This window comes from Furipterus horrens, unplaced genomic scaffold (assembly GCF_987537825.1).
Source record: "Furipterus horrens unplaced genomic scaffold, mFurHor1.1.pri manual_scaffold_4, whole genome shotgun sequence".
NCBI classification, from domain to species: Eukaryota; Metazoa; Chordata; class Mammalia; order Chiroptera; family Furipteridae; genus Furipterus; species Furipterus horrens.
The window spans coordinates 95672930-95694137 of NW_028327174.1; the positions used below are offsets into that span (position 1 = coordinate 95672930).

At 45.5% G+C, this 21208-nt stretch overlaps 1 protein-coding gene across 1 annotated transcript in view; it reads left to right on the plus strand.

Moving 5' to 3' along the window:
• CACNA2D4 (calcium voltage-gated channel auxiliary subunit alpha2delta 4) overlaps positions 1-21208 on the plus strand; it is a 128541-nt gene that overhangs the window by 27009 nt on the left and 80324 nt on the right. The window contains exons 11-18 of the mRNA XM_090275173.1: positions 104-217; positions 608-686; positions 2194-2327; positions 3895-3972; positions 4757-4837; positions 5405-5479; positions 11852-11938; positions 12451-12522. Coding sequence (XP_090131299.1) covers positions 104-217; positions 608-686; positions 2194-2327; positions 3895-3972; positions 4757-4837; positions 5405-5479; positions 11852-11938; positions 12451-12522 — 720 coding nt within the window. The remainder of the gene's footprint in view (positions 1-103; positions 218-607; positions 687-2193; positions 2328-3894; positions 3973-4756; positions 4838-5404; positions 5480-11851; positions 11939-12450; positions 12523-21208) is intronic.

Sequence of the window (21208 nt, forward strand, 5' to 3'; positions counted from 1 at the left end):
CCCCTGAGGAAGCTGAGGGAGAGTGGAAGGGTGAGGGATGGGCTGGAGGCTGGCGAGGGCAGCTCCTAGCCTGTAGTCATGGAGCCGCCCCTCCCCTGCACAGTTCCAAGAGGCCAGGCGAGGAAGCCTCTGCAACCAGGCCATCATGCTGATCTCGGACGGGGCCGTGGAGGGTTACGAGCCTGTGTTTGAGGAGTACAACTGGCCAGACCGCAAGGTTACTCTCCCTGTGGCAGGCAAGGGGCAAAGCAGGGTGGGCCATGGGAGTGTTCTACTGCCATGATGGGATGTCCCAGAAAAGCCAGGCCTGCCGTCAATTCAAATAGTTTACCCATTAGACCGTTAGTAAATTCAAAATTCCCAGATGGATGTTCCAAAGTTACGGTGACTCTAGGCACAGTGGACTCGGGTGAGAGACCAGAGTGTGGTGGTGAGACACAAAAACTGCCCTGGCCAGTCCCAGTGTGGCCTGGGCCTCAGGTCCTTTCTGATCCAAAGGAGCAAGAATGGAGGAACCAAAGTGGGCAAAGACCCACACAAATTATGTTCACATTACTCACCGCCAAGAGTTATGGCTGCTGAGTCTGTCTGTGTCCTGTGGAAACAGGTTCGAGTTTTCACTTACCTTATTGGGAGAGAAGTCACTTTTGCGGACCGCATGAAGTGGATCGCGTGCAACAACAAGGGTAGGTGGGTAGAGCACCTTGCAGCCTGTACCTGAGCACAGGGGGCCAGCATTACCTCGTCACCGGAAGTGCTGAGCAACAGTTCCTTGCAGGGGAGTGGTGCTGTGTCAATATGACAGTACCTGCACCGCCTTCTGCAAGACAAAAATGCAGATTGCTTCATAAAGCCTTGAGTGAATGCTTGATTACCCCTTCAGGGACTCATAGTCACCCAAAATGAAGCTTAGAGGTCATCTCTCCAGTGTTTGAGGAAACTCTCTTCAAATAAAGCCTCATAGAAACCACAGTATGGACAGAGTGAGGTAGAAGTAGGATTGACATCACAATGTAACTTGTCTCTTGCATTGAGCCTCCATTCTTCTTATGCAAATTAAGCCCATTTACTCTGATTCTGCTCCCAAACAAAATACAGAGGGTCATTATTTATTTTAGAATAATGTTTTGTGTGCAAACAGTCCTCATCGATCTCTGGCTAAAACCCAAGACCTAGGCCTCAGGTTTGGACCTGGTTTGTTTCAACCAAAATTTATCGAGCACCTACTATATACTTGGCAAACTTTTCAAATTGTGGTGAAGATGGGTTCAGGCTTGCTCTTTGCTACTGACCAGCTTGGTAGACAAAGGAGTGAAGCATCAGTGATGATATCATCTTCATCTTAAATACACTGTCAGGGCGGGGGTGCAACACAGGCTGTACAGGGAGCTAGGGGGAGTGATGGATGTGGCAGGAAGGCTTTGTGAAGGAAAGGGTGTCTAAGCTGAGACATAAATGACTGGTAGGAGATGGTCAGACACAGAGAGCAGGGAAGAGTATTCCAGACAGAGAGAACAATATGTTTAAAGGGTTTGAGACAAGAGGCATGCTGGGAACTAAGAGCTGTTCTACTTTACCAGAAAGCCAAGTGAATGTTTTGTGGCAGGTGATGAGCAATCAGACCAGAGAGGTAAATATATGCTCAATTGTTCATTGCGTTATAGACCATTTGCTCTTTGAAATATCCCAGTGGCTACAGTGAAGAGGCTATGGCACCCCTCTCCATAACTGAGGAAGGACAGCGGTCAGAGGAAGGAGGAGGTGGGGGATTGTGGCAGCTGTCTTAGACTGGGGTCCCTGAAAACAGACCCTGGGACAGAATTGCATGCAGAAGGGAGATACCCTTGCAAGGATGGGAGGAGAGCAGCATGGCGAAAGGGAGAGGCAGCCCAAAGGGGCCCTGCAGTTGGGGCCCTGCAGCTCCTGTGGCAGCTTTGGAGCTGGGAGGGCCCTTCACAGTTCTCCCAAGTCGAGCCAGAGGCTGGGCTTTTGAATCCCCATCGACACCACTGGCCCCGGCTGCTCTCTGGGGAAGGGACAACCTTGGAGAAAGCAGTTCCCTGTGGCCCAGAGCAGCTCCCAGTGTCCCAGCCATGCATCGTCAGCAGCTGGGGAGAGTATGTGGGCCCTGCAGAGGTGTTCCATGTGCAGCACCCGTACTTCCACAACCACATGGCCTGTCCCCTCCCCCAGGCTACTACACGCAGATCTCCACGCTGGCCGACGCCCAGGAGAACGTGATGGAGTACCTGCATGTGCTTAGCCGTCCCATGGTCATCAACCATGACCACGACATCATCTGGACTGAAACCTACATGGACAGCAAGGTGAGGCTCTGACCTCCTTCAGAGTTAGGGGCCCCAGGTCATAAGAGGTGACTTACTGGATGAGGAATGGGGAGAGCAATTGCATCCTTGGGAAACATGAAGGGGGTGAGCACTCTCACCCACCAGCAGACCCACCGCCTGAGTGCAGCCCCAGAGGCCCAGAAACACTGTGAGAAGACCTGTCCAAGGCGGCCCTTTATGGACAAAACCCCTCTGCTCTAAACTTGTTCCTCCCTCCTTCCCAATGTCCTCACCTCCTTCATTGTCCTCTCTCCCATCTATCTCTTCTTTTAAAAAAAGAGTCCAACCAGTAATTGAAGATTCCATAGCTTCATCAAGTGTCCCCTTTCCCAGCCCCTGCCTGTAGGCAGCAATGACTCACACAAAGAAAGAGGTATCAAAGGTAACATGTGAGATGAGATATTGGAGGAGCAGGGACCTTCTGGCACCTCTCAAATCCCATCACAGATACCTGCTTCAATGATGATGCATCAGACTGGCATTAAGAGAGGCCTGGAAATAGAAGCTTAAATAAAAGTGTATTTCTTCCTCATGTAAGAGAGATGGGCAGCCCAGAGCCAATGAGGAGATCCATGGTCACTAGGGCAATCCCCTTGGCAATCCCTATGATCCTCTTGTTCCAAGTGGAGAGTGGAACTCTAGTCAACAGAAGCCACTCACTTTTAGAAAACCTAACTTCCAAACTCTAAGCTGAAAAATCAGATGAGGAAGGGGAAGGGGACTTGGTTAAAAGTTCTTCATTCTCCAAGGTCTACTGTAGACCTCCATGGCTGGGCACCCTCCTTTAGTGGATCCTGAGGGAGGTCAGACTTATCAGACACACCCGCACACACTACTTCTCAGGGTATATCTTCATGGTGAAGTGGGGCGCACGTGCAGAGCCCCTTCCGAGGGGACGGGGAGAGCCAGCACAGTGAGATGAGGAGTCAGGAGGAGGGCCATCTCGGAGGCTGGGGAGGATGTGGCTCAGGCGTTCTGAGTGGGGAAGTGGCTACGGGCTCATCCTGTTTGTGGAGGGGGTGGTGTGGTGCCCGGAGGCTACTACAGCCACACCACAGCCAGCTGTGACCCCTCACCAAGAGCTTGTGTTTGCCGGTGTCTCTACATCGCTATCCTTTTCCCTCTTAACTGGTCTGGGCTGTAGCTTGTGCCAACCTTAGGCCTATAACAGAGATTTTGGGAAGAGCTCTGGCTGTGCTAACCTCTTTGTTTCTGGGCATGCCCAGGACGGGCCTGTTCCATGGGTTCATGCTCATCTGAGACAAGAAGGCTCAGAGCATGTTTGGGAGCTGCGCTGTGGGTTCCAGGATTCAGAGACTCGCCCTGGCTCAGAACTTCCCTTGCTAAGTGACGTCATCCTGGTCCATCTCTCTAGCCCACCTCTCTCCTCCAGCACTTCTGCCAACTCTCCCTTTGCAGAGAAGGGAAACCCCTTGGGATTGCTTCCTCCCATTGGAAGGTGACATAGTAGTTGACGTTGGTGATGGTGGGTCCTCCGCATTGTGGACTCTGAGCCCTGGGTCCTTTGCTCTTTCTTCCCTGGCAGCTCTTCACCTCACAGGCACAGAGCCTGATGCTCCTCACCACAGTGGCCATGCCAGTGTTCAGCAAAAAGAATGAAACGGTGAGTGGCCACTCCCCGAGAAGCTGCAGCAGGGACTAGAACTTAGGGCCACCACTGGCATCTTTAGACCAATGGTTCTTGGCTTGGCTGGGCATCACAGCCACCTTGGGAGAGCCATAAATGTAGATTCAAGGCCCTGTGCCCAACCAGCTACATCAGAATCTCTTGGTCAAGAGGGGGTAGGGCATGAGGGCTAGGGTTTGGTCTGGACTTCCCAAAACTCCCCAGCGATTCTGCTCAGCCAGCTTGGGGCTGTCCCACTGCCCTGCACCTGGAACCAGTGCCTTTGGGATATAGGACTAACAGGGTTGCCTGCCAGCCTTCTGCAAAACCACACTTACCCCCCAGTTTGGGCAGGCTGTAACTTGTTCGTAAAGGCCTCTGGTGAAGGAATTTTTAGAGTCTTCCATTCTCCATCTGGTCAGGAAATGTTTCCTTATGAGCATTGTATGTTTTGGACCATAGATTAGGGTCCCTGGGATCCCAATCCTTCAGCTTCTGCTATGAAGGTGAATATTTCATTCAACTTTGTATTTCATTTAAATACTACAGCTTAAATGTTAATGCTGGACATTAATCTTCCTAGCAGTTGAGATTCCTCCTAGGCCCTCCCTGCTAGGTTCTTGATTCTATTCCAGGAAGCCAAGCCTAGAATCTAACTGCAGAGGAAGGGTCACATGCGACCTGAGGGGCTTCCTCTCCCAGGGTCTAGGAAGGCTGAGGTCAAGCCTGGCACTGCATTCAGGGAAGCCAGATCTCCCCCTGACCCTGTCTGTCTTTCCAGCGGTCGCATGGCATTCTCCTAGGGGTGGTGGGCTCTGATGTGGCCCTGAGAGAGCTGATGAAGCTGGCACCCCGGTACAAGGTGAGCCTGGGTCAGGTCCCTGAGTCAGGGTCACAGGCTCCCCAGTAACTGCCCCACCAGGCTCAGGAGCCTCTCTGCAGACAACACAACCAGGCCCAGAGCTGAGATGGGGCCCTGCTGTCCCGCCCCCGGAGAAGTGTAGGCATTGAGCTTGGGAACAGTGGCTTGAACACCTGAGGCCTTTTGTTGCCACCAGATCTGACTGGCTCTGTGGCCCAGAGCAAGTGCTTTTCCTTTCTGGTGCCTCAGTTTCTCAATCTGCTCCTTCAGGCCATAGAGTCCTGTTTTGGGAACAAGTACAATCGATTGTCATCAAGGCACCTAGAGCATATGGTGGGAAAGGGGCCAGGCAATGAGACCATGTTATGGCTGCTCTAAGCAGGAGAATTAGGAAAGGAATTCAAAATTAATGGCTGGAAGCACAGCACTGGCTCAGTTATTTCTTATCTGAAAACCTCACTGCAGTGCGCTGCCATCTTTAACCATCCTGTAGCCCCAACCCCTCCTCAACCTCAGTTCCCCAACACAAACAACAACTCTGATGTCCTTCATTTCCTGTCTTTGTAGCTTGGAGTGCATGGCTATGCCTTTTTGAACACTAACAATGGCTACATCCTCTCACATCCTGACCTCCGACCCCTGGTAGGTACAGCACTTACTTGTCTTAGGATTTAAGCCTATGTGATTTGGGGTACTTCATAAAAAACAATTAAAACAATGAACACATGCTGAGCTCCATCTAGGAACCCACTGGGTAGTATGAGAAAAAAAAATTAAGTCATGGTCCTGTTTTCAAATTGTTTATTACCTAGCAGAAGAGATGAGGCAAAAAACTACATGAACTGATTGATGAAGAATCCAGAGAGCATGGGATGAAGTGTGCAGTTTTCCCTGTAGGACACAGCCGCTCATGCTGCATCCCTGCCTCAGAAGCTCCACACTCCCTCTTGGAGTCTGACAGTGGTATCGGCAGATCCAAAGGAATGTGAATGTTAATGATAAAAATGTCAGAGGAGCTGTCTTGTGAGAAGGCTCCCCTGAGTTTGTCTTGGGATGTGTTCCCAAGTGCTTCTGCCTCCTTCCTAGCTCCCACCATCCTGATAAAGGAACTGGGGGCATTTTCACATGCATTCAGCTGAGCAACAGATGGCCAAGAGCAGACTTCCATCATTTTATCTAAAAGTTCTGCCTCTGGGGCTAGGGGCTTCCTGCTGCTCTACTTCTGGTCATGGCACTTGGCCACTGTCCATGGCAATAACCACCTCACCTCTCAGTGTGACTGTTGGGGGCCTTAAGGGAAGTGGAGTTAGAGTCCTAGAAGAATATTAACCCCTTCCACTCTGCCAGTCTTATACTGAATTGGAGTGGCAGCTGAGGACAATAACTAGCAGAGCACCTTTCTGAGAATTTGCTAAGGTGCTCATCTGCCTCAGGTGCCATTTGGAGAGATCATTCTAAGCTACATTCCATTCCATTGGTTCAGATGATTACTGAGTGTTCATAAGGCAACTGATTGAGCTATTTAAGGCAAACTATAGAGGTTCAGAGTAGATAGAGATCAGGACACACTGGAAACCACTCTGTTTTCCCAATTCAGACTCTGCTGGGCAAGCATATGGACCCATAATGGGTCACTGACCTATACCAGTGGGTTCTGTAAGAGGCAGCCCCAATGCCAACAAATAGCTTACTAAGGAAATAATAAATGTGCTGATCTTAAAGCTAACTTGTAGAATGAAGGGGAATTGGTCAGAAATTCATCTATTACCACCTATGTGATCGAGACAAACAAAAGGCCTAACCTTATATAGTATTCTAAAAATGCTATAAACAGAAGTTTATAGTCTAATTAAGAACAGACCATGCACAAATAAACTTACATAAATGAAACAATTAGAGAATAACACCATGGAGAACATTATTATATAACAAAAGATACGGTAAAGCCAACTTCATGAAATCCCTAAGGAAAATACTATTGATTCATGATAAGTATTAAAGAGAACAATAGTTGTGTTTTTTAAAATTGAGGGTATGCTTAGTATGCTCGAAAGAGGGTCAAGAACCACACTTTAGGCCTGAAATCTTTCTACATCAGTTAATTAGTATGACTAATACCAATTAGTATCAGTCATACTAATACTAAAATGAGAAGCTGAAGTTATTCTTTCAGGTATCATCAGGAATTAGGAAATGGCAATAAATGAAGAATGTTGCAGCTTACTCAAAAGAAGCAGATTCAATGTCAAAGACAGCAAGGCAGTGCTGTTTGTCATGAGTGTAGACATCCATAAGGCCAAGAAGAGAACATCATCCACACAATGGTAATGAGTAAAAGAGGAGAATGAAAGAGAGATATTGTTGTGGCAGTTTTACTACAGATCTCCTGCATAGGCAAGAAGTAAGGGTAAGGTTTTCTTGAAAAAAGAAAAACTGGCAGAAGCAAGACGCTCGGTGATAGGAGACTTCAACCACTCAAGCATCTACAGAGGGGCCTCATTCTGCTAAAAATAAACCCTCTTATTAATTCTTAACTTACCCTAATGAGAAACTGTTTTCTTCCTTTTTTAATTTAAATCATTTTTATTTTTCCATTACGGTTAACATACAATATTATATTAGTTTCAGGTGTGTACCCTGGTTACATTATATAACTTACTAAGTGATTATCCCAATAAATCTAGTACCCATTTGACACCATGAATAGTTATTAGAATATTACTGACAATATTCTCTATGTACTTTATTCTCTATTCTGTACTTTACATCCCCATGACTATGCTGTAACAATGAATTTGTACTTTTTAATCCCTTCATCTTTTTCATCCGTCTCCCAACTACCCTCCCATCTGGCAACTGTCAAATGTTCTCTGTATCTATGAGTCTGTTCCTGATCATTTATTTTGTTTGTTTAGATTCATTTTTTGAGACATATGTGTTTATTGTCATTTTATTGTTCATATTTTTAATTTTTTCCCATTCTCCTTAAAGAAGATCCTTTAACATTTCATGTGATACTGATTTAGTGGTGATAAACTCCTTTAGCTTTTTCTTGTCTGGGGAGCTCCTTATCTGTCCTTTGATTCTAAATGATAGCTTTGCTGGGTAATCTTGGTTGTAGGTCATTGCTTTTTGTCACTTTGAATATTTCTTGCCAATTCTTCTTGGCCTACAAAGATTCTGTTGGGAAATTAGCTGACAGTCTTACAGGGGCTCCCTTGTAGGTAACTGACTGCTTTTCTCTTGCTGCTTTTCAGATTCTCTCTTTGTCTTAAAACTTTGCATTTTAATTATGATGTGTCTTGCTGTGTGTCTCTTTTGGTTAATCTTGTTTGGGACTCTCTACACTTCCTGGACTTGTATGTCTATTTCCTTCATCAAGTTAGGAAAGTTTTCTGTCATTTTTCAAATAGGCTTTTAATTTCTTACTCTCTTTTCTCCTTCCATCAATCCCCTTGATGCAAATGTTGGAGTGCTTGGAGTTGTCCCAGAGGCCCCTTACGCTGTATTGATTTTTATAGATTTTTTCATTTTTGTTGTTCTAATTCAGTATTTTTTGCTTCCTTATATTCCAAATTTCTGATTTTATTCTCAGCTTCATCTACTCCACTGTTGATCCCCTGTAAATTATTCTAAATTTCAGTTAGTATATCCTTCATTTTTGACTGGTTCTTTTTCATGGTCTCCATGTCCTTTTTTACACTGTTGAAGTTCTCTCTAAGTTCAACTACGTTCCCCCTAAATTCATTGATCATCCTTATAACCAGTGTTTTGAACTCTATAGCTGATAGATTGCTGGGCTCCATTTTGTTTAGTTCTTTTTCAGGAGTTTGTTCTGTTCTTTTACTTGGGCCATGCTTCTTTGGCTCCTCATTTTTCCAGCCTCTCTGTGTTTGTTTCTATGTATTCAGTAGAGTGGCTACATCTCCTGATCTTGGTAGAGTGGTCTTATGTACTAGGTATCCTGTAGGAAGTGGTACAGCCTTCCCAATCACCTAAGCTGTGCACTCCAGGTACTACACCCTCTGCTCCATGTGCTGTGTACACACTCCAGTTGTACTAGAGCCTTGATTGCTATTTGGCATGTCAATGGGAGGGGGTTACTCCCAGGCTGATCAGCTACAAGGACTGGCTGTAACCACCAACCACTCTGAAGAATCAGCTGTACCAGAGCTCACCCCCTGGAGCAGAACTCACTTCAGGAGGGCTCTGGTGCCTGTGGGACTGCTCCTTGAGCGTGTTGTTGTGGAGGTGGTTGGGTGGTGCTTTAACATAGTCTGAGGTTGTCCACCAGGTGCACTGGCTCTGGGATGTCCCAGGAGGCACAGGCCAAGGTCAGCTGCTGCCTGTGTTCTGCCCAGTGCTACCCAGCTTGAGCTAAAAAGTGATTTGCAGATGGTTACTACTTGTGCTGGGCTTAGAGGTGCTCAGGAGAGACCGTGCTGTGAACCAAGGCTGGCTGCTGGTAGTGCCAGGCCTAGGGCTACTTAGTGAGTAGTACGGGGTTTGCTGAGACCAGATGCTGCTTGTTTTGAGAGGTTTTAGTAAAGCCTGAGTGTGAAACAAGACAGGCCATTCTTATGCAAAACCCACTGGAAACTGCTTGGATGGGCCTGAAAGTTTGGTGAAGTGGAGTCTCAGGGAATCATTAGGGTGGACAAACAATGTTAAGCCAGGTTGATGGAGTATCAGATATGGTGCCCACCTGCAGGCTCTGTGGGTGGAGGGGTCATTTTTAAAATTACCCTCTGTTAGCACTTCTGTCTGGGAGAAAGCTGCCCCTCCAGCTCTCATTCTGATGCCAGACACTTCAGTTCTTCTCTGTATGTCCTTGGTACCTTTTGAGCTGCTATCTAAGTAGTGAAGCTTGGAAGGAGAGAGTCAGAGTAAGTCTGTGTGCCTGCCCTTTACAAGGAACTGCCTGAGACTCCAGACACACTCTGTTTCACTCAGTCTCAATTCCCATCAGTTTTTACAGCCAGTAGTTATGGGAACTTCTCTTCCCAGGACTGGAACCCTGAGCTTGGGAGCCGTTGTGATGCTGGAACCCCTCACTCCTCAGGGGGAACCTATCCAGCCAAGATAGCCCTACTGATTTTTATCTGCTATGTGTGTCTGAGGGACCAGGCCATTTTGCATCTCTGTTCCTCCTACCAGTCTTGATGTAGCTTCTTCTTTAAATCCCTAGATGTAGGATTTCTAGTCAGCTAGATTTCAGGTGATTCTGAATGATGGTTGTTCTGTAGTTTAGTTGTAATTTTGATGTGGTTGTGGGAGGTTGTGAGTACCACATTCACCTATGCCATCATATTAACTGAAGTCTATTGTCTTTCTTCATTTGATCTATTACTAAATTAAACCTGGGAAGTCGTCGGCAGCTGTCCGTCTCGAGAGACGATGGTGTAGCTTCTTAAGAGTCTATCTGCACCGCCGAGAATGGCTGTGCAGTCCGACTCGGGAGTGACACGGTATCTGTCTCCTCCCGCGTTGAATCGACATCTTGCGATGACGCTGGAGTGTCCTCTCCAGTGAAGCTGAAGCTACAGAGCCTGGGCAGGGTGATATGGAGGGTCTGCTGTTGCCCATGCAGCAGACCCCCCCTCTCTTCGCAGCTGAAGGGTCCAAGGGAAAGACGGAGTCAATACAGCTTGGCTTCAGGTGCGCCGCAGGAGTTGCCGGTGTTGACTACAACGTCAAACCGCCTTAGGGACTCCGGCTCCGGATTTTCTGTCGGGGTTTACTCCCTTAGCCTTTCCCCTGAAGAGGTATGCCGCAAGGCAGCGGAGGTTTTTTGGAGTCAGAGTTTTCCTTCTCTGATGTGCCCTGACTGGAAGATCAAACCAGCGACACTTAGCTCGCAGGCCGATTCTCAATCCACTGAGCCAAACCAGCCAGGGCTGAAACCTGGGAAGTGGTATAGACCTAATAGCAGATAACTTCTTGGACAGAGAGAGGGAGAAAGAGGGAGAAAGAGAGAGATAGAAACAGAGGCAGAGAGAGACAGAGAGAAACCATGGACAGAAAATAATAACATTCGAAGAGCGTTGATTAATGGTTCTGTGTCAAGCTGGAAAGAACTCTTTATTCAGCACTGTAGAATCTATCTGTCCTTGGCTCTGTTCCATTCTCAAAATCTATCAACAAGATGAAAACACAGAAGGCAGATGCCACAAAGTCTGGAAGGTATGGTTAATACATTAAGTGAAAAAAATTAGTATTCAGAAAGTAGTTTTCTAAAACAATGGGCTAAAGCAAACAAGATGAAGTGTATTAGGAATGCATAAAAATTCCTGTAAAATACCCAGAGCTCAAGCATAAGATTATAAAGATGTAATTTAACAGTGTATTATGCAAGGAAGGCCCAAGGGATTTAATGGACTGACATCTCTATTTGTGCTGTCAGAGCAGTGTAACTGTCCTGAAAGTCCAGCAGAACCAGAGGCAGCAATCAGAGCAATGAGATATTTGGTCCACACACCAGAGTGGTCAGACACCATCTGAAATTTTGACTTTTGTCCTGGGCACTCTATTTTGGGAGTGGCACTGACAAAGTAGAGCATATTCAGAGGGAGTTGAGGCATTTGCAAATTAGGAATATTTAGCCTAGTGAAGTGAAGGCTCAGGAGTGAGAAGCACCTTCAGAAACCTCAAGGGTTGTCCAAAGGAAGGGAGTCTATGTAGCTCCAGGGAAAGAATTAAGACCGAAGTGTAAAAGTTACAATGAGGCAGATTTCTGCTCTGTATGAGGAAGAACTTTCTAACATTCAGAGCTATCCAAGATTATGACAAGCTGACTCAAAAAGAGAAATATTCACTCAGAGGCCATGAGACCATCTGTCACAACTGTTGACAGGGAAGCTCTGCATTGGGTTAAAAGTTGGCCCAGATAACCTTAAGGAACCCCTGTGATTTTTTGATCTCATAAGTGCACCCAATCGGCTTTATAGAAGCGATGAAACATGAGCAGGGCCTTACGTTAACCTCATGTTTTTCTCCCTGACCTGCCCGCTGTAGTACAGAGAGGCTAAGAAACTGAAACCCAAACCTAACTACAACAGCGTGGATCTTTCTGAAGTGGAGTGGGAAGACCAAGCTGAGACCGTGAGTGGGGAAGTGGGAGGAGGAGGAGGAGCTGGCGTTACTCTACAGCCAATACACAAGCCAGCTGCGTGGCCGGAAGCTCTGAGGTTGCGGAGCCTTTCCAAGCCCAAATCAGAAAATTCTTATAATGGGCAATTCTTTAAACAGCTATAAAAATACATCACTATCTTCCTGAATCACAAGGATTATTGAGGTTGCATGAGTTGAAGGTCTAGTGACATTTTAGTCTGGCTTTTGGTATCAATAGCCCATCCTAGAGGAAATTGTGTGTCTTTAATATGATGCTATGGTCCCTCATAGATCAGTCCACTTTGGAACATTATTTTAGTGAATTTCCAGAACTATAAGCTAAATGGACCCTAGAATCAGGTCTCTACTACCTCTCATATCCTGTTCAGAAGAAAAGGGGAAAAACCAAAAGTGTTCCTATGAATCACCTCCAGTCTGGTCAGTAAAGCTCCATACTCCAGTTATGAGTCAAGAAACTAATTCCATTATCTTTCTTCTTAAAGCTGAGAACAGCCATGATCAATGGGGAAACAGGTTCTCTCTCTATGGATGTGAAGGTTCCACTGGACAAAGGGGTAAGGTGCCAGGAGGCAGCATTGTCGTTAATTGAGGTTTGGGGTGGTGACAAGGAATTTGGGCTTAGCTAAGTTAGAGCTTGACACTTGAGAGCTTGCTGTAGCCTTGAGGGATTGATGAGAGAGCATGTCTAAGTGTGCATCAGCCCCAGAGAAGCATCTGGCCAAGGAACTGTTGCTCACACCAATTCTGGGTTCTTTGGCGACTACTGAGCAAGGCAGTAGATCATCCCAGGTTGTTTATAACTCTTCTTTCTTCCTTATGCTGCCTCTACTTGGTCTCTTTGTTGTTTATGAAAGAAAGTGAAAAGGTGACAGTTAATTTTGCAGATTGTTAGCAGCTCCTGTAAAACATGTTATATGGGCAGACATTAAAAATAATTATTCTCTATACCTAATTTTTATCCACTATAACCACAGATGCTCGAGAATCTGTACCCTCACTAACACTATTAGTGTCTTCACAGACCTGCACATTATTTACAAAATCATTTCACCTTCTCATTTAAAAGGTTCTGATGCATTTTCAGTGAATTTTCATTGTCTCTTGACATATTTACAAATGTCACCTCCTCCCTCATAACCACCCTCACTACCTCCTCCTGTTGCCCATCTGGCTCAGCTAAAAGAACACAGGCATCTGTCTGCAACAATTAGACCCAAGTTCTTCTATAAACACAGACCTTCATGGAAGCCAAACAAGAAAGCACTGGGAAGGAAAAGCAATTCATTGTATTCCTTTGAGATGCAAAGACTGATTGTCACTAGAACCAATATCTGATTTCTGTGGCAGCTGCCTTCTTTTAATAAGTTCTGGGCTGAGAAGGGCCTCATTTAGGCAGACTGGGCAGTACCCCGTGATGTGAGACCACCAGTTGCAGGCAGCTGCTTCTTCTGATCCAAAAAAATAAAAAAGAAGTTTCTTCCACGAGCCTCCACCTTGATCCCAAACAGACACCAGCTCACATGCACATGGGAGCACTCTCCTAGCCCAGCCCTGCCAGAGCTTTTAAGATAGGACTTGTCTTTATGCTATAATGAAAACTTTAACATGCGCATGGCCTACAGCAACTCTAAGACTGATTTGAGTGTGGCTATACTACACTGAATTCAGACCAGCTTATGTGGTGGGTGTGGCTTGGTGACCATCCTTTCCTTCTCATGCTGCCTTCACACTTCTCAAAGCCACCAAGGGAGAGTCCTAACCAGATCCAGGCAGTCTGAACTTCTCCTGAAACCTCTGCCCATTCCTTTGAAATTTGTTCATTGCTGCTAATAAATCATCCAAGTCAAATTTGCAATGTAACAACGGCTTCTTGACACATGGGAACTTAAACATAAAGAAGTAGGGTGGTGATGACCATAAACACAACACACACATGTTGGTGCCTTCCTACTACTATTAATGGTAATAAAATAAAATAATAATAATCATGGCCACTAACATTTATTAGAACCTGGACCAAGCACTTAAGAAGTGTTCAGTCACTTAATACAACCTTATGAAGTAAGTACTATTTATCCTATCCCCATGTTACAGATAAGGAAATTCAGAGGTTAAAAACTTGCCCAGGATCATCTAGACAATTAATTGCAAAGCCCATATGGATCTGATTCTAGACCACACACCCCTGACCACTAATGTATAAAGCCTTTCTGTAGGGCTGGTCCTGAATTCTCAGCTCACTCTCCAACCTTAAAGATTTCCCAAGAGTCTCTTTAGGCTAGCATTTCTATTTTATCTTTACAATTCATTGTCTTCTCTCCCTCTACACCATTACATTAACTTGACCCTCAGTAGTCTTTCCTCTCTTTACTTTCATGCCAGAAGCCACTGCACCTGCACTGTGTCTCTAGGACATTTTGCTGATATAAAGATCACAGTAGCGGTACCCAGCCTCTCATTGCTTTGATCTATAATGATGCCACTCTTCCCCGACAGTGCTCCATTTTGTTCACCACCCACTGCTCTGTCTCTCCTGCATGTCCTCTCTTTTTCACAGAGTCACAGGCAGTCTCGCTGTTTTCTTGCCTGCCAATCTTTCCCAGTCCTCCCTCAGCTCAGTGGCACATCTCACCTGACAAGCTTATTCCTCAGTGAAGCAAGGTCTAGGCTAAGGGAAGCTTTCTTAAAGCACAGACCTCCATGGACGCCAAACAAAAAGGCACTAGGAAGGAAAAGCAATTCATTGTTTTGCTCTCATCACTCATGCCATCCTCCTGGCAGGTGATAAGTTGTCAAGTTTTCCCCAGGGGGGTTGACATACATCCTTATTTCCCACCAATTATTCAGACCTTTCTAAGTCTCCTCTAAACTCCAGACAGGTAACTATGGTGACATGACCAAGGACAGTAGCAGCAACCCCAGCATGGTTTAGAGCAGAACTCACAAACTCAAAAACCTGTAGGGCCAGATAGGCCGTGTTCAGAAATGTGAGGAAGAGAAGCAGACAAGCCTCAGTGCCGGGGGTGCTGGGAACCATGGCAGACTAGAGAGTACATGAGCCATCTAAAGGAGACAGCTCAGAATCCTTTTTTATTTTTTCTTTTTTTTTAATGTGTTGATCTAATTCCAAAAATGATAAAACACAACCTGAGCCAATATCTAGTATATCAAACTTATATAGAGTCCAAGTCTGGCCTGCAGGCCTCCTACTTGCCACCTTGATAGAAAGCTGTTTGTCCCCAAAATGTGGAACAACAAGAGGTCTCATAATTCTTAACCCATCAGTAGCATCCTGGTCATATATCCCGGAACACATTTAAAAGAAAATTCAGAAAAGCAGAGCATCCTGGAATATCTTAACCTGGACCCTTTATATCATTTTCATTTTATCTGAGAGTTTAGAACAAACATTTAGTAGTAGGGGAGGGAGAGAGGCATACATGGTGTTCTTTACTAGCCTTTCGGCTCTTCCAAGTTAACCCTACTGACATGGGTACGTGGTATGCACTCGCCCACACACACACCAGCAGCTGGCACAGACATTAGGGCAGCTGCACCCCATATTCCTCTGCCTTCTAATTCCTATGCACTGCATTCAAGGAGACAAAATGGAATGCTCTGTGATACCCCTTCACTCTCTCTCTCTCTCTCTCTCTCTCTCTCTCTCACTCACTCTCTCTCTCTCTCACACACATACACACACACACTTTTCTTTTACAACAAAGGGAGGCAACTCTTAAATGGAGAGATTGCTATGACACCTTTTTACTTTCATCCTCCAAATCTCTCCAGCTCTCTTTCTGTTAATGAGATTCATAGATACCCCTCCCCCTCCTTCTCTCTTTGCTTTGCTTTAGTCTTAAAAGATGACCTCAAATTTCTGATTTTAATCATGAGGGAGTAGTTTGCATTTAAACTAACCTTCTAGCAGATGACAATTATAAATCTGAAAATTAGAATAAAAAACAAACATTCAGAGACACATGAAAGTGGCCCAAAGCAGGCAGAAACAAAGGTTGAAGTGGATTTCAGCTGCTGCCTATGGTAGTGGGGACAGCTTGGAGTCTGAGTCACACTGAGGTAGAGAAGCTTAGTAAACACCTCAGGATTTTTCTGGGAGCACAGAAGAGCTGCACTTTAGGACTGAAGATTATGTGTCAAGACTTAGGGAAGTCACCCTAAGACTAAAGACAAAGTTGAAACAGACCCAATTCACAAACTCCACAAGCTCAGGGTGACCAGCCAATGATCTATCTGCTGATAAAATAAAAATCAACACTCTTTAGAGGAAGACAATATGTCTACAACATATTCTTTAATATAGTCAGTATACAATAAAAATTATCAGACATGTGAAGAAACAGGAAAATGTGACACACAGTTAAGAGAAAAAGCATCTTAAAACTGATCTCAGAGATGATCCAGCTGTCTAAATTAGGACTTTAAAGCAGATATGATAAATCTGCACAAGGAATTTTTAAAAGATGGTAATAATGAATGACTAGGTGGAGAATCTCAGCAGAGAAATGATCAGCGTTTGATTAAAGAAGCAGAACCAGTACAAGTGGCATGAATATAGGGTTTTATTCTAGGGGTTAGTCCATATCACCCTGCCCAGGCTCTGTAGCTTCAGCTTCACTGGAGAGGACACTCCAGCGTCATCGCAAGATGTCGATTCAACACGGGAGGAGACAGATACCGTGTCACTCCCGAGTCGGACTGCACAACCATTCTCGGCGGTGCAGATAGACTCTTAAGAAGCTACACCATCGTCTCTCGAGACGGACGGCTGCCGACGACGAGACCTTGTGAAATTGTGGAAACTGGAAGAGACAGAAGGCTGATAGATATCACTGCATCCAGTGATGACCTTGAAGTCATCTGAGGTCAGCAGGGCCAGCGGTTGGGAAGGAAAGCTGGATGACATGGGGAAAAGCAAGACAAACTGGACCCCATGAGGGAAAACAGGAACTTGTGAGGAAAAACTAAAATCCAAACTTGTCTCTCATTACCTCCAACCACAATGATGTCAGTGACCTGCAGAAGGAGCTAGCTGAGGAAGCCCTAAATGTGGCTGTTTACCCAGGCCAGGAAGGTTAGCCAACAGCTCAGAGCAAGCTACAAGTGTCTGATACTTACCTTTAGCATGTAAAATGGTTGCTCCTTCACTTCTTCCTTAAAAATCTCATGCAAACTTTTCTTTTGGCCAATCCCAACTTGAAACCATAAAGGGAAGTGAATCTGGAAATGTGGTCCCAGCTTAGTTAATTTGACACAGTATAAAACTGCCACAGTTACCAAATACAGTTTTAGAACTGAATAATACAGTATATGAAATGAAATTTTTACTTGATTGTAGTTCTGGTCAAGATGGCAGAGAAGGTAAATGCTGTGCTTTACCTCCTCCTATGACCATTTCAAAATTACAACTAAATTACAGAACAACCAGTGATAAGAACAGCCTGAAGACTAGCTGAACAGAAACCCTACAACCAAGGATAGAAAGAACAGGCCATGTTGAGACTGTAGGGGCAGAGACACAAAAGAGGCTGTTCCCACACCCATGCATGATAGTACAGAATCAGGAGGGATATCTCAGTGCAGAGACGCCCCCTGAGGTACCAGGGGTCCCAGCCTCACACTGGGCTACCAGTGCAGGATTTCAGTACAGAGAAGAGAAATCACCATAACTCCTGGCTGGGAAAACCAGTGGGGATTGCAACTGAGTGAGAAAAGAGCTTCTAGAGTCCCAGGCACTATAGGTCTTAAAGGGCCCATGCACAGATTTGCTAAAACTCACACCAGGGACATACAAGGAGGAACTAAGTTGTCTGGCTTCATGGTTAGGGCTGAAGGAACAGCTGGCAGGTGCCATTGTTCCTTTGCTGAGCCTTTCCCGCACACAGTCTGCAGGAACAGGCAGGCACCAAGCCTGAGTCTCCATCAACCTGGTTAACACCGTTAACCTCACGCTGGTGATTCCAAGACCCCATACCACCCAACTTCTGGGCCTGCCCAAGCCTCTTTCAGCAGATTTTTCATACAAACAGCCTGTCTTAGCTCATGCTATGGATTTTCCTAAAGTCTCTCAAAGGTCCACAAACCCCAAACAAACAGCATTTGGCTTTGGCGTGCCCCATACCTCTTGCTAGGCAGCTGTAAACCTAGCACTCATGGCAGCCAGCCTCAGCTTGCAGCTTAGCCTCTCCCAAGCATCTCCAGGCTCAGCACAAGCAGAACCCATCTACAGATTGCTCTGTAGCTCATACCAAGTGGCCCCAGGCTGGGCAGTGGCCCCAGGCTGGGCACAGGCAGCAGCTGACCTTGGCCTGCACCAGAGCCCCTCCCAAGCAGCCCCAGGACCAGCACACCTGCTGCCCAGCTTAAGACCACAACATAGCACCATCCAACCACCTCCAAAAAAGACACACCCAAAGTGTGGACTCAGCAGGCACCAGAGCCCCCATAAAGTGAATCCTCTTCAGTGGGATCAGCCCCTACATAATAGCTTCTCAGCCACAGTCATAGCCATTCCTCTCAGCCAATCAACCTGAGAGTCAATCCCTCCCTCTGATGTGCCAAGAGCAATCAAGGCTCAGCTACAACAGGAAGGCACACCCAAAAAACAAGACTGGAGCACCCAGCTCAGGAGACCAGGGAGATTGTGCCACAGGGCCCCATAGGACACCTACTATATAAGATGCTCACTGAGACTGGGAGACATAGCAGAACTACCTAATACATAGAAACAAACCAGGGCTCAGCCAAAATGAGAAGACAAAGAAACATGTGCCAAATGGAAAAACAAAACAAAACTCCAGAAAAAGAACTAAACAAAATGAAAACAAGCAATTTATCAGATGCAGCACTCTAAACACTGGTTATAAGGATGCTCAATAAACTTAGGGGAGGAGTAGATGAATGTGATGCGATCTTTAACAAAGAGATAGAGATCATAAAGAATCAGTCAGAAATGAAGAATACAATAACTAAAATGAGGAATACACTAGAAGGAATCAACAGTAAATTAAATGAAGCAGAGAATCAAATCAACAATTGGAAAGACAAGTTAGGTGTTCCAATCAAAGCAGCAAAAAGAGAGACTTCTGGTCAAGATGGAGGCATAGGTAAACATGGCTCGCCTCCTCATAAAACCACATCAAAATTATAACTAATCTATAAAACAACCATCATTCAGAACCATCAGAAATCAAGCTGAATGGAAGTCCTACAACTATAAAATTAAAGAAGAAACTACATCAAGACTAGTAGGAGGGGTGGAGACCTAGAATGGGCTGGTCCCAAGCTGACAAGTGACGGATAAAAATTGGGAGTGTTATCTCAGGAGTGAAGGGTCCTAGCCCCACACCAAGCCACACAGTTAAGGGTTCCAGTGCCAGGAATCGAAGTCCTCATAACTTCTGGCTATAAAAACCAGTGGGGATTGAGGCTGCAGAAGACAGAAACTGCTGGACTCCCCGATAGTTGCTCTTAAAGGGTCCATGCACAGACTTACTCAGACTCACTCCATGTAAGTTCCAACATGGAACAGATTGAAAAGCACCAGAGATATACCCGGAGAAACTGAATTGTGCAGCATGAGGCTGAGAGCTGGAGGGGACAGCTTTTCCATAGACAGAAGTGCCGGCATAGGCCACTGTTCCTTTTCTGAGCCTCCAACACCTACAGAGCCACAGAGCCAGCAGGCAGGTACAATATCCGAGACTCCATCAACCTGGCTCACACTGTTAAGCCCACCCTGGTGATTCCCTGAGGCCTTGCCCCACCCAACCTTTGGGACCACCAAAGCTACTTCCAGTGGCTTTTCCATAGGAATGGCTTACCTTGGCCCATACTCCAGATTTTCCTAAACTCTCCCAAACAGGCAACATCTGGCTTCAGCAGCCCCATAACTCTCACTAAGTTGCCCAAGGCCTGGCACTAGCAGCAACAAGCCTTAGTTCACAGCCTGGCCTCATCTGGGCACCTCCAAGCCCAGTACAAGTAGCAGCCATCTGCAGATTACTTTGTAGTTAATGCTGTGTGACCCCAGAGAGAATACAGGCAGTGGCTGGCCTTGAATGTGCCAACAGCAATCAAGGCTCGACTGCAAGAGGAGGGTGTACACAGCCCACACAATGGGTGCACTTTGAGTACCCAGCTTGGGAAATAGGGCAGGCTGTGACACTGGAGCCTACAGAATACCCACTACATTAGGCCACTATACCAAGCCTGGGAAATATAGCAGCTCTACCTAACACATAGAAACGTACATAGGGGGGCTGCAAAATGAGGAGACAAACATGGCCCAAAAAAGAACAGAACAAAACTCCAGAGAAAAAAACTAAACAAAATGGAGAAAACCAACCTATCAGATGCAGAGTTCAAAACACTGGTTATAAGAATGCTCAAGGAACTTAGTGAGAACCTCAATAGCATAAAAAAAGATCCAGTCAGAAATGAAGGATACATTAATTAAAATAAAGAACAGGGAATCAACAGTAGAGTGAATGAAGCCAGGACTCAAATCAGCGTTTGGAATATAAGGAAGCAAAAATCAACCAACTGAAACAGCTAGAAGAAAAAAGAATTTTTAAAAAATGAGGATAGTGTAAGGAGCCTCTGGGACAACTTCAAGCATACCAACACTTGCACCATGGGGGTGCCAGAAGAAGAGAACTAGCAAGAAAGTGGAAACCAATTTGAAAAGATAATGACAATTATCTTATAAAGATAATTTCCCTAACTTGGTGAGGGAAGTAGACATATAAGTCCAGGAAGTGCAGAGAGTCCCAAACAAGATTAACCCAAAGAGGCCCACACCAAGACACATCATAGTTAAAATGTAAAAGTTTAAAGACAAAGAGAGAATCTGAAAAGCAGCAAGAGAAAAGCAGTCAGTTACCTGCAAGGGAGCCCCGATAAGACTGTCAGCTAATTTCTCAACAGAAACTTTGCAGGCCAGAAAGAATTGGCAAGAAATTTTCAAAGTGATGAAAAGGAAGGACCTACAACCAAGACTACCCAGCAAAGCTATCATTTAGAATTGAAGGACAGATAAAAAGCTTCCCAAACAAGGTAAAGCTAAAGGGGTTCATCATCACCAAACCAGTATTACAAGAAATGTTAGAGAGTTCATTAAGAAGAAGAAAATATCAAATATATGAATAATAAAATGGCAATAATTACATATCTACCAATAATTACATTAAGTATAAATGGGTTAAATGCTCCAATCAA